The following is a 14,250-nucleotide window of genomic DNA, read 5'->3' on the forward strand; positions in this document are numbered from 1 at the left end:
TAGGACCAGACAGAATGTTTCCTTCAGCCTCCAGAAATGAGGAGATCAAGTATACAGTACCTGTAGTTTGAATTCAAATCATTCCCAATACTGCTACATACAGAGCTTCATTTGATCACTGAGAAGGCAGATGACCTTCTTGATTTACAGAAATTCACTGAAAACCCACACCAACACACACTTATATGAAGAGAATTGCACTTTTCATGTAGCCTACTTTTGGCCAGCTAATAGCCTTACCAACAATCAAGCAACATTATGGACTAAAATTATTATTTTGCTGTGACGATATAGGTCAAATTAAGACCCTAAATCTGGAGCAGTTCTATTGATCCCTATATTAGAGATGACAGGAGCGCACCTCCCCCAAACATTCCCATCTGCCCATTCATTTGGGAAAATAGAGGCACTTATCACAGTTTACAAACAGGCCGCGGCCCGTCTTCTCTGTGAAAAATAGGTTCGCTGCGGATGAGTAGCCATTAGCAATGCTTCAATTGTTGGAGATTCACTGAGCATAAAGAGCTGTGTGGGATTTCATTAAGGCGGGTCTCATAGACAGACATTGTTTTGAGGAATCAGTGTGAGGAGATTAGACATCAGATACAAAAACATGAGGAAATATGGCACAGACCTCTACATAATCATGTTCGCACACACACACACACACACACACACACACACACACACACACACACACACACACACACACACACACACACACACACACACACACACACACACACAAACAGAGAGAGAGAGGGAGGGACAAGATGTACCAGGGGAGTATAGAAAATAAACATTCTTCAGAGCCATTTGTCTGTCAGAAGCTGAGCTTTAATCTGTGGGGACAGCTGATCACTATCCCCAGCAAATGCAATTATCCACACCGCAGACCAGTCCTGCTAATCTCATTAAACGAGCCAGCACCGTCCATCTCTCAGGGGTCCACAATTAAAGCTAAGGCAACACAACGCTCAAACTAAAGCAGGCAGCACCAGTGACTCAGTCAATAAAAAAGTGGTCAGATGAAACAGATGATAAGCTACAGGACTGTTTTGCTTGCACATACTGGAATATGTTCTGCGATTCTTCCAATGGCATTGAGGAGTACACCACATCAGTCACTGGCTTCACCAATAAGTGCATCAATGACGCCGTCCCCACAGTGACTGTACGTACATACTCCAACCAGAAGCCATGGATTACAGGCAACATCCACACTGAGCTAAAGGGTAGAACTGCCACTGTCAAGAAGCGGGATTCTAACCCTGAAGATTATAAGAAATCCGATATGCCCTCTGACGAACCATCAAACAGGCGAAGCGTCAATACAGGACTAAGATCGAATTGTACTACACCAGCTCCGATGCTCGTTGGATGTGGCAGTGCTTGCAAACTATTACAGACTGCAAAAGGAACCACAGCTGCGAGCTGCCCAGTGACACGAGCTTACCAGACAAGCAAAATTACTTCTATGCTCACTTCGAGGCAAGTAACACTGAAACGTACATGAGCGCATCAGCTGTTCCAGATGACTGTGTGTTCATGCGCTCCGCAGTCGATGTGAGTAAGACCTTTAAACAGGTCAATATTCACAAGACCGCAGGGCCAGACGGATTACCAGGATGTGTACTCCGAGCATGCGCTGATCAACTGGCAGGTGTCTTCACTGACATTTTCAACATGTCCCTGTCTGAGTCTGTAATAGCAACATGTTTCAAGCAGACCACCATAGTCCCTGCGCCCAAGAACACTAACGTAACCTGCCTAAATGACTACAGACCCGTAACACTCACGTCTGTAGCCATGAAGCTTTGAAAGGCTGGTCATGGCTCACATCTAAACCATTATCCCAGAAACCCTAGACCCACTCCAATTTGCATACTGCCCCAACATGATCCACAGATGATGCAATCTCTATTACACTCCACACTGCCCTTTCACACCTGGACAAAAGGAACACCTATGTGAGAATGCTATTCATTGACTAAAGCTCAATGTTCAACACCATAGTGCCCTCAAAGCTCATCACTAAGCTAAGGACCCTGGGACTAAACACCTCTCTCTGCAACTGGATAATGGACGGGCCGCCCCCAGGTGGTAAGGGTAGACAACAACACATCCGCCACGCTGATCCTCAATACGGGGCCCCTAAGGGGTGCGTGCTCAGTCCCCTCCTGTATTCCCTGTTCACCCATGACTTCATGACCAGGCACGACTCCAACACCATTATTAAGTTTGCCGATGACACAACAGTGGTGGGCCTGATCACCGACAACGACGAGACAGCCTATAGGGAGGCGGTCAGAGACCTGGCCGTGTGGTGCCAGGACAACAACCTCTCCTTCAGCGTGATCAAGACAAAGGAGATGATTGTGGACTACAGGAAATTGAGGACCGAGCACGCCCCCATTCTCATCGACGGGTCTGTAGTAGAGCAGGTTGAGAGCTTCAAGTTCCTTGGTGTCCACATCACCAACAAACTAACATGGTCCAAGCACACCAAGACAGTCGTGAAGAGGGCACGACAAAACCTATTCCCCCTCAGGAGACTGAAAAGGTTTGTCATGGGTCCTCAGATCTTCAAAAGTTTCTACAGTTACACCATCGAGAGCATCCTGACTGGTTGCATCACCGCCTGGTATGGCAACTGCTCGACCTCCGACCACAAGGCACTACAGAGGGTAGTGCGTACGGCCCAGTACATCACTGGGACCAAGCATCCTGCCATCCAGGACCTCTATACCAGGCGGTGGCAGAGGAAGGCCCTAAAAATGGTCAAAGACTCCAGCCACCCTAGTCATAGATTGTTCTCTCTGCTACCGCACGGCAAGCGGTACTGGAGCACCAGGTCTAGGTCCAAAAGGCTTCTTAACAGCTTCTACCCCCAAGCCATAAGACTCCTGAACATCTAATCAAACGGCTACCCAGACTATTTGCATTGCCCCCTCTTCTATACTGCTGCTACTCTCTGTTATTATCTATGCATAGTGACTTTAATAACTCTACCTACATGTACATATTACCTCAATTACCTCAACTAACCTGTACCCCCACACATTGACTCTGTACCAGTACCCCCTGTATATAGCCTCGCTATTGCTATTTTACTGCTGCTATGTGTTACTATTATTTCTTATTTTTTTAGGCATTTTTCTTAAAACTGCATTGTTGGTTAAGGGCTTGTAAGTAAGCATTTCACTGTAAGATCTACACCTGTTGTATTCGGCACATGACAAATAAAATTTGATTTGATGCTGTCAAACAAGAGTTAGAATCCCACCTCAAAAGACCTCAATATATTCCCTGTTTTGTTTCCCAGGTATCCTCGAATTATAACAGGAGATGGATCACACATTGAAATTGCTTACTGGAACACATTTCTGCTTCGCTGCCGCTGCCATTTTCCTCATCGTCAGACAAACAAAAACAAAATAAAACCCTGTCATAACTTTGACATAGTAGCCTGCTTCTGTTGTGATAGGGGCCTGTCTGCTGTAAGAGGTTTAGATGATTTATGTGTCACTGTGGAAAGTGAACCTGCTCGCACTGCAGTAGGTACCCTGGCTCATATCTTCTTTTATTTGGCAGGTAGAACTGTATTTGCCTTGTGACCTTGCTGTAGACTGACTAGCGTAGGAGTAGGTCCCCTCAGAAACAGCTGTGTGCCTGGCCCTGAACATCTGGCTCTGCCATGGCGATGAGAGAGGACCCAGGGCATTAGACTTAATTAGAGTGATTTATGCCTGAGATGAAGAGCCCGTTGACAGGAGTTGGGCCGGCTCAGAGTGCTGGTATTATGGGAGGTAAACTTACTGCTCTCTAACTGACACATCAGCCTCCCCCCGTGCGCATTACCATCTTTTAAACTGCACATACTGTAAGCTGGGTGTGGCATAGCTATTGGTTATGTACAATAGGCAATAGTTAAGATCTTTGTTTCTGTGAATAGCGCATGTTAGGGTTATAAAAAACACCCAGATTTGTTGCCGAAAGTGGAGAAATCGGGAGCAAATGGATGATGCATTGAGCATTTAAAAAAAAAAATCTCTGTGGAGTGTGTGTGTGTGTGTGTGTGTGTGTGTGTGTGTGTGTGTGTGTGTGTGTGGGAGGCTGTCACTTGTTCTCTCTCTAGAGGCCAGAACCCCAGGTTCCAACCCACTGATGACTCTTGCTCAAGCTGTATCCAACAAGCCACACAGCTATTCAGATGTGTGAATATACTAGCAACAGAAGCCAGAGTGGAGAGGAGAAAAGAGGGCTGTTGCCAAGGCAGATATTTCTCTTCTATGGCCATTAGTGAAAAAGCATTTCAGTCTGCACAATAAAAGGCACAGAAGGATTATCTAGATTTTTTACTCTTTCTCCCTTTTTTAATATCATTATCTATCCTCATTCATTGAGCTAATGTCTAACCTCATCGTTAAGCCACTATACAAAATTGCCTGCTGTTAAGGCGATTACAATACCAACATATTTTTTTACAATGCTGTTGTTCATGGCCAATATCCAATCATACTGTAGTACAAACTAATGCTGGCCCATCCATATTGTTTCCATTATCTCTGTTAGCTAAGTGATATGTGGAATGGCAGTATGTCCTGGTGACTCTGACCTGTGTTCGGCTGTTCTCCAGGGCGTTTTCCAGCTCCAGTTTAGCTGCAGCCGTCTCCTGTTGGTGGGTCTGCCGTAGATGTTCTATGGCCGAGGCATGGAGGTGGTTCAGCTCAGAGCGCAGAGAGGCTAGGAACCAAAGAGATAGAGAGACAGACAGGGTCCTTAGGGAGCTCGCCTCTAGCTAATTAAAACACATTCATCACACAGTACATCTCCTGCCTCTAATAAGCTATGTGATGGAATGTTCCAGCGTTGCCTTGATTCCTAAAGGGAGGAGCGTCAGGCTGTGTTTAGCAACACTAGCTTCCAATGGCTTTTTCTAAAGGCTACAACCAAGTCTAGCATTTACCTAGAATCGTCCTTTATCACTACATATTGCCTTTCTCTCTCAAGGTCCTTACCCAACATGGCCTTCGTTGTTATGGCTTCAACCCGGTGTGGCCCCCTCCCTGCCTGGGCCGTTAACCCAGTATGACACCCGGAGACCATTCCCCATCAGACCGTAACCCAGCATGGCTCTTACCCAGCATGGCCTTGCCCTCGTCCTCCAGCTCGAAGCGTAGAGTCTGCAGCTCCTGCTCTGACTGCTGTTTGAGCGTCTCAATGCTGTGTCTGTGAGCCTCTCTCACAGACTGGAGCTCTATGTGGTGCTGCTGCCGCAGACGATGCTCCAGCTCCTACACACACACACAAGTTCAGAGGTCAGGAGGGACACACACAGGTTAGGACAAGGACAAACAAATGACATACAAATCATTGTATATAACTTCTTGGCACGGATAACTGGTTTTCATCTGGTTGACGGTGCTGGTTAATGAAAAAAAGAACCATTGTTTTCATCGCTAGAAGGGATAGTCTGAAACATATATGAAGAGTTCAGACGGTAAAGAGAAAGATCAGTTTGGGAGAATCTTGCAACAGCATCAGTTAAACTCAACCTGTATGTTGCTGTTGGACTAAGTGTAGTTCAGTAACAAAAAGGCTGAGAGGGACTCAGGCAGCGGCATAGCACCATGGAGCCAAAATACTTGTTTTAAACATTATTCCTGATCACTATGGAATTATATTATAATTAATTATCACTTAAGCATATCATCAGCAGCTTGTTGGGGCTATTGGAAGGCTTTTGGAAGGTTTTCCAGCAACAGCGAGCAAATCAGCACACAATACGCCACTCTAAACTCAATTAAGTAGACACAGAGCCGTTAACATGGCAAGGATAAGGTCACAGTTCCATAAAGTAACACTAGACACCTGGTACTTGTCAAACCTCATGAATACACCATATCACACTACAATCTCCAATCATGGGAGGGAGGGTGGGAGGGTGTAGAGAAAGAAAGAGACAAAGAGAGACAAAGAGAGAGAGAGAGACAGAGAGAGAGACAGAGAGAGAGAGAGAGAGAGAGAGAGAGAGAGAGAGACAGAGAGAGAGAGAGAGAGAGAGAGAGACAGAGAGAGAGAGAGAGAGAGAGAGAGAGAGAGAGAGAGAGAGAGAGACAGAGAGAGAGAGACAGAGAGAGAGAGAGAGAGAGAGAGAGAGAGAGAGAGTGTGTGTGTGTGAGTGAAGAACAAACACCATTGTAAATAAAACCCATATATATGCGTATTTATTTTCCCTTTTGTACTTTAACCATTTGTACATGGTTAAAGTATTTGTACCATTTGTAGATTGATAGGGATAAAACACGATTAAGATGGAAATAGAAAGATAAGTGCCTTTCAATCAACATATGACTTGTATAATATTCAATCAAACAGGCCTTACAAAGTAAACAGGAATAAATCAGCTGTGGCATGGTGTTCTTAGCAATTATGTTTGTTGAATGCTGTACCCAACAGTTAGTGATTGAGCCACATCAGTGTGTGTGTGTGTGTGTGTGTGTGTGTGTGTATCGGCACAGTGTCCTTGTAGAGAAGTAAAAGGTTAGGTCATGTCAGTATCATTCTAATGGCCGTCAGGGGGGACATTCTGTGGCTAGGCAGCAAGTCCTCTAATAGGCTACTGCTGGGAGAGTTCAGTAGAAAGCAATGTTCCTAACCTCAGACGGGGAAGAACCCCGTAGCGACAGCAGCCCTTTTAGAATAGATAACAAGCTAAAATCTCCCATCGCCACAAACAAAGTTCCATATCAAACCATGTACTGTAGAAACATGGGAGTTAGAGGGACTGGCTATGTTGTTACCTCAGTAACAAGGCTTATTTGAATGCCTATTTGTCAGAGTCTATGTAGTGTAGTATCTAGATGATAATTGTTAGGCTGGTGGTCCTTGGGTCGTGTTTGTGTTTTAGCTAATTCCTAAGTGTGTTCGTTCATGTATTGGTTGACAATGGTATGGGACAAGGCTAGTAAATGATCTATATATTTTCTCTCAGGTCCAAAGCCCTGGGTCTGTTAGGTCTGTGCGCACTCTCATTCATTCAGTTGATACTGTCGGCAGCCTGTGCACAAATTAAAAATAAGATTGAACGGAGAAAAATCGATAGTTTGCGAGAATCCCAAGAGACACCGTATTGTGTGTTCATACCTAGAACTAGGGGATTTACAGGAAATGTTTTACTGTGAAAAAGTAGAGATCTAGATTGGATGTCAAAATGAGCATTTTATTAGTCATTGTATAACAGAGTTTGTGATGCAAATAGATACAATCAGGGGATGTGTGTTCCTCCTGCAGGCAAGGAGAAACTGGATTTGTCCCTAATGCCTCAAACAAGACAATTCTGTTTGCTTTACTACACTGTAAATGACTTTCTCCTCATAAAACATGTCTAGAACAAACTAAACCCAAATACATTTACATTTTACATGTTAGTCATTTAGCAGACGCTCTTACCCAGAGCGACTTCTAGTAGAGTGCATACATTTTTATTACATTTTTACATACTGGCCCCCAGTGGGAATCGAACCCACAACCCTGGCGTTGCAAGCGCCATGCTCTACCAACTGAGCTACAGTTGGTAGAGCTACATTTATCCCCGCAAAATGTTTAAACATTTAAGAAACAACTTTGAGTCAACCTAGCCTCTTTTTGAGAGAGAACAGCTATTGAGATAAATGTGTTCCTAGGGGAGGTATATGAGCTGTTTTTTCATTAGCAGACAGGAAAGACTTTTCGGCCCATTCAATCACCGATGACTCACAGGTCTTATGCTTCTAATCCAATCTGTAGCTGGAGAGGTGAGACAGAATGCTCAGGGACAATGTGTCAGCTTTGCATAACGCCTGCATGACCCCTTAACATAAACTTGATCCGAGGGTTTTAGAATCTCAAACGAAGCCTCTGAGTAAGGTTAAATGCATTTCAAAACGGCCTTGACTGTATAATGGGGTGTTGAGTGCAGAAAAACCCATTTGTTCCCTTTTCTTTGGAAAGAAAAGATTCAGTGTTAGAAAATGTGAATGTCGTTATATTTTTCAGAAGTCTATTTTCACATACTGGGTATTTTCTGGGTTGATAAATGAGTTCTGATTCATACTTCAACCTTGATTATGAAATGCCCAGACCAGTGCTGAGATGTCAGTGTTTTGGGGTACAGTCAGTAAGTCTTATATGTAAAGACGGAGAGCTGGGCATATCTGTTCTGCCACAAAGTGGTACCCGCTCTTTGGCTTTCCAGTATTCATTTTTTTGCGAGGAGGAAATGCAGCTTGCTCCAGCTGAGATTGTGCCACAGTGAACCCTGCAGCCCAGATGCATTTACTTAGTAAACACCAGTGAATAAATGAACAGAGCCAATCGTCTTCCTGACAAAGACCTACACAGTTAACCCATGCATGAGCTTGACTGGCTGCCATAGAAGTACATTTATGACCCGTGCTAATCGATATAGCGCCATCTTGCTACATGACTCCCATGTCCTGTAAAGAGCTCTATGAGCAGAGAGGCTGATTTTAAAAGAGTTGGATCTGAGCATGAAGTTACTGAATATGCTAACGCTGGGGCACCTGGATGACACTGGCTTATGGACCCAAATTTATTTCCCCCGGCTGTGCTGACAGCAAACTCATCACCATCTGAATTACTATTACACAGATGCCACGCCAGATTCCCAAAACATTAACATTATCCCATAATACTACATTACTGCACTACATTACTCATATTTAATACCCTGGGACAATATTAGCTGTGTTGCATCATAATTCCATCAAATACTATGCTGATGTAGCCTTTTCGTTTTGAAGGGTGAAGAATTGAAAAATAGTGTGTGTCCCAGACAGCAATGATTCAATCAAGGCCAGGTCCAAATCACTGATCCGCTCAGGAGTCAACCCCTTCACGTCTCTGGTAATGTTGATGGACTCACTGTTGTAAAAGTTCATCTGGCAATGTCACCAGCTATTTCACCAGTAAATCTTCACTGTCTCTCCTCATTCTGTGTCTTACTGACACATCAGAGCCTATACTGGCCCATAATGCCTCATATCTAATCTAGTGCTCTAAAGTCACCAGATGGGAGCTTTCACACGGGCAGTGATTCTAGCCACTTGTAAGCTGACAGAGTTAATATGTAAATAAAGGGAAGAGGGTTGGGCACCCTGTAGAGCAGAGATTCAATGTGCATGTCAATGGGCATAAAGTACAAATGATACAGATAAGAGGTAGTGATGTCACAGGGACAGAGGGAATGTCATGGCTAGATCCCCCAGTAGACAGAAGGGGATGGGCTTGGTGGTGATTGGGTAGGTCTGATGGTCAGGACATTTACTATGACCGGAGACTTCGTAGACAGACCGGTAGGGGCCTCACCTTGAGGTCGTGCTGGCGGGTCTCCTCCAGGTCCTGCATGGCGCAGCAGTGGGCCTCCTGTAGGCTGTGCTCCCTGCGCTGGTGTTCCAGCTGCAGCTCCTGGAGCTGCTGGCTCAGGTGCTCCCGCTCCTGGCTGAACTGGGCCTGGAGCTGCTGCAGGGAGCTCTGAGACTGAGACAGCTGCATCTCCAGACTCTGCTTCAGCAACGAGATCTGGTGAGAGGGAAGAGTAGAGAAGGGGAGAGGGAGATAAAGTGATGGGAGAGAGAGAAAGAGAGGGAATAGAGAAGAACAGAGTTTACATCAGATTGTCTGTGTGTTATTAGTTTCTCTCTTACAGGTGTGCGATAGCTGTTTGTCTGTATACTTCATTGACTAACATACGTCTACTTTGTTAACAACAAAAACAGATATCCATTTTCACCGCTAGTTATGACCTGAAGCAACACAACATGACATTTTTGTTAGAGGGTGTAACAAAATGTAATTTTCCATTACGCCCTCAAAAATCGCTCTTTCAAAAGGTGGCCTGGAGCAACTTTGGCTGCTTTGCAACCTTTGGTGACGTCCAATCAGTACTGTATTGTACATGTGATCAACATGACAGCTCAGTCATCCCACATGAATCAGCCAGGGCTTCATTAGTACTTGGTATTAGTACTGTGAATAATGAGACTGACTGGGCCCAGAGCAAGAGAGGAGGAGTGTATGGGAAGAAGAGAACCACGGTGGTGACACCTCCATAAGTCACCCCGACTCTGCTGTTAGCTACCAGGAAGCATCTGGAGCAAAGCCTTTGAGAAGGGGAGCTGAATGCCCTCCTTCTCCCCACATGCATTGATTTCCAGCATCTGCATAATGAAACATTTGGACAACAAACAGTACGGCGTGCATAGTACATTAGAGAGGCAGATAAAAGACAAACTGTTATAATGCAGCGAGTGTATTAGTTTGCCTCTGGGCAGCAGAGGACACAGTGATACATATAAATTAACACATTTTACTGAGTCACAGTTTGTATAAAGGAAATCAGTCAATTGAAATAATTTCATTAGGCCCTAATCTATGGACAGGCTGCAGTGATCTAAGTGGAGTCAGTGGACATGTCTGTGGGTTCATGTCAGAGGACTAGTGGGTTTTAGTGGTGATCAAGCCGTGGGTTGCTGCTGACAGTGCAAAGTCGGGCCATTGACAGAAGACATTCACACCTCCAATAGAATCAATACCCACACTGCCTTGGAGTGAACAAGAGGTGACATACAGCGCCTGTAAGGCTGTAATGCTCACTCACTGGTGTGCCCAGAGTCATTATCTGAGTCATCTCCTGCTGGGCAAAATGTGTGACTGCTATCTAAATGGCACCCCTCATCATCCCTGATAAAATCACAACTCCTTGTGAAGAGGGATAAGAGGTTACTTAATGCCTTCCATTGGGACCTGAGAGCAAACAGCATCAAGCCGGAGACTTGATGACAGCTTTGCACACTCTTGGCATTCTCTCAACCAGCTTCACCTGGAATGCCAAGAGTGTGCAAAGCTGTCATCAAAGCAAAGGGTGGTTACTTTGAAGAATCTATAATACACTTTTTGGTTACTACATGACTCCATGTGTTATTTCAAAGTTTTGATGTCTTCACTATTATTCTACAATGTAGAAAATAGTAAAAATAAAGAAAAGCCCTGGAATGAGTAGGTGTGTCCAAACTTTTGACTGTTACTGTATACAGTATATATAATATATCGTGATTAGATAAGTATTCATGTTGTCATGATACATGTTAGAATCACTGTTGGCAGTGATTACAGCTGTGAGTCTTTCTGGGTAAGTCTCTAAGAACTTCGCACACCTGGATTGTACAATATTTGCAGATTATTATTTTAAAAATTCTTCAAGCTCTGTAATGTTGGTTGTTTATCATTGCTAGACAGCCATTTTCAAGTCTTGCCATAGATTTAAGACAATTTAAGTCAAAACTGTAACTAGGCCACTCAGGAACATTCAATGTCATCTTGGTAAGCAACTCCAGTGTAGATTTAGCCTTGTGTTTTTGGTTATTGTCCTGTTGAACAGGGAATTTGTCTCCCAGTGTCTGTTGGAAAGTAGACTGAACCAGGTTTTCCTCTAGGATTTTGTCTGTGCATAGTTCTATTCCGTTTCTTTTTATAATGAAAAAAAAAAAACCCTCCCTAGTCCTTGCCAATGACAAGCATACCCATCACATGATGCAGCCACCACCATGCTTGACAATAATCAGTGGTAATCAATGATGTGATGTGTTGGATTTGCCCAAAACATAAGCTTTGAATTCAGGACATGAAGTTAATTTCTTTGCCTCATTTTTGGCAGTTTTACTTTAGTGCCTTATCGCAAACAGGTTGCATGTTTTGGATTATTTTTATTCTGTACGCGCTTCCTTCTTTTCACTCTGTCAATAAGGTTAGTATTGTGGAGTAACAAACTACAATGTTGCTGATCCATCCTCAGTTTTCTCCTATAATCTCTGTAACTGTTTCAAATTTACCGTTGGCCTCATGGTGAAATCCCTGAGCGGTTTCCTTTCTCTCCGGCAACTGAGGTAGGAAGGGCACCTGTATCTTTGTAGTGACTGGGTGTATTGATACAGAATCCAAAGTGTAATTAATAGCTTGCTCAAAGGGATATTTAATGTCTGCTTTTTTATTTTATTTACCCATCTACCAATAGGTGCCCTTCTTTGCGAGGCATTGGAAAACCTCTCTGTGGTTGAATCTGTGTTCGAAATTCACTGCTCGACTGAGGGACATTACAGATGTATATGCGGGATACGGAGATGAGGTACTCATTCCAAAATCATGTTAAACACTATTATTGCACACAGAGTGAGTCCACGCAACTTATTATGTGACTTGTAAAGCAAAGTTTTACTCCTGAACATATTTAGGCTAGCCATAACAAAGGGGATAAATACATTGACTCAAGACACCTCAGGTTTAGATTTTTGATTAATTTGTAAAAACATCAAAAAACATAATTCCACTTTGACATTATGGGGCATTGTGTGTAGGCCAGTAGGAAAAAAAATATCTAAATTTAATCAATTTTAAATGGATCAAAAGCCAGGATGTAACACAACACAATATGGAAAAGTAACAGAGTGTGAATACTTTCTGAAGGCACTGTAGTTATTATGGCACAGCAGAGAGAGCTGAGCAGGTAAAATACTCTATCCATCCCAAAACAACACAACACTGCAAGTGTTGCCCACAATAAACCCTGACCTGCGTACAGCACACTGTAACAAAAGGAAAATGGATGCTCTGAAGTGAAACCAGCATCTTTAGTGCAAGCCAGAGCGAGTACACACAGCAGCATCATGCAAGCCACTCACACCAGTTAAATATACTGGTATTTGTTTGTAAATACAGTACAGTGAGGGGGAAATAAAGAGGGCAAAGTAGAATATTAATGCAATTAGCAAGTACAAGTACTTTAAACGTTTCAGTTATAATTAGATTTGGTCCATTCAGTCCCCTTCACAGGGCTGCCAGTGCCAGTTTGGGAAGATTTCAAATGTAATCAATTCTATAGATATCCAGTAGAGGGGATTAAAATGACACCCTAAAACTCACCATGTTGTGTCTTCATACACAAAAGAGGAGAGACTGTAGTGTAAGTGACAGTGCTTGCTATAACTGCAGTGGGAGTTACAGCTAACAAAACAGGTTTCTCAGCAGTCTTTCATTGTGATGCATAGGGCGAGGCCCTGAGCACTCTCCACTCGCATATTCGTGGACATTAAGGAAGTGGACGATTTAATATTATATGACATACACTTCCAAATGGATGTTTCATGATATGATGGGTTAAGTGGTGAAAATTTACGACCTATGTTATTGACCTTAAGGTATATTAAATCCCTATAGAAATCTCAGCCAAATCTTTGCACTGATGATACTAGTAGACGGACTTAGAGATGATGTAGTCCTCTCTTACTGTCCAGTTATCCTGGAGCCCAGCCCAGTGTGTATATCACAACACCCAGTTGGTGCAGCTGTCTCTTACCTGGTCCAGTAGGTCCTCCACCTTCCTCTGCCAGCTCTCGCGGGCACTGCCCAGCTCCTGCTCCTTGTTCTGGGCCAGCTGGATGAGGGCTGCCCTCTTGTCATCCTCATGATCCTCCCTTAGCTCCTCACGCAGCTTCTTACACTCCTGTCTGTGGACACACACACCAAATGCACACAGTTTCCATTAGATTAAATAAACACAAGATAATGATGATTATGCAGGGCTCAGCAGATCAAAATAATGTCAGTTTTACTCCGAAAGCAAAACCTTCTGGAAATAACTTAACGGAGTAGTAATATATTCTCCTCAATTCCCAAAAAAGTGAAGCTGCTGCAAATCATATAGAACAGCGGTCTGTTTACAGTAACGCTAGGTCGACGTATTCTAGTGAGCATCATGCAAGTCATGCGTGCAAGAGCACATGCTTGAAAAGCCCCTTCTGTAAATATTTAATCTGTGGCATGTTTTAAGACCCGTTCACAAACTCCACTTCTCATTGGAATGAGCAACGCAGCACAGCCGTGACATTTGTTAGGAGCAAAAAGAAAAAAAGAGAAAAATCTGCCGCTACGTGCATATTTAATAAACATAATCCATTTGCACTCATCTCCAGAGCACACTGTGCGTACAGTGAACATTAGAGAGAAGAGAGCCGACTAACAGTGAAGATGTTAATGCATGCGCCTGGGACACAGAGGGTCTCTAAGAGGTTAACTTCAGGATAGGGTCTATTTTTCTCTATTTCCGGCTGACTAACGTGCCCAAAGCCTGTTGCTCATGCCCTGAAGCCAGAATATGCATATTATTGGTACCATTGGAAAGAAAAAAACTCT

The 14,250-nt window shown here is 43.7% G+C and overlaps 1 protein-coding gene across 13 annotated transcripts in view; it reads right to left on the reverse strand.

Moving 5' to 3' along the window:
* The window catches only part of fam184ab (family with sequence similarity 184 member Ab), a 101,450-nt gene that overhangs the window by 18,748 nt on the left and 68,452 nt on the right, over positions 1-14,250 (reverse strand). For all 13 annotated transcript variants that reach the window (XR_003871848.1, XR_003871849.1, XR_003871850.1 and 10 more), the window contains 4 exons: positions 13,415-13,565; positions 9,373-9,585; positions 5,144-5,297; positions 4,619-4,746 (listed from right to left, as the gene is read on the reverse strand). Coding sequence is in view for 10 of the 13 variants with exons in the window: in XM_029733779.1 (XP_029589639.1) it covers positions 4,619-4,746; positions 5,144-5,297; positions 9,373-9,585; positions 13,415-13,565 (646 nt within the window). In the remaining 3 variants the exon portion in view is untranslated. The remainder of the gene's footprint in view (positions 1-4,618; positions 4,747-5,143; positions 5,298-9,372; positions 9,586-13,414; positions 13,566-14,250) is intronic.

Source organism: Salmo trutta, chromosome 35 (assembly GCF_901001165.1).
Source record: "Salmo trutta chromosome 35, fSalTru1.1, whole genome shotgun sequence".
NCBI classification, from domain to species: domain Eukaryota; kingdom Metazoa; phylum Chordata; class Actinopteri; order Salmoniformes; family Salmonidae; genus Salmo; species Salmo trutta.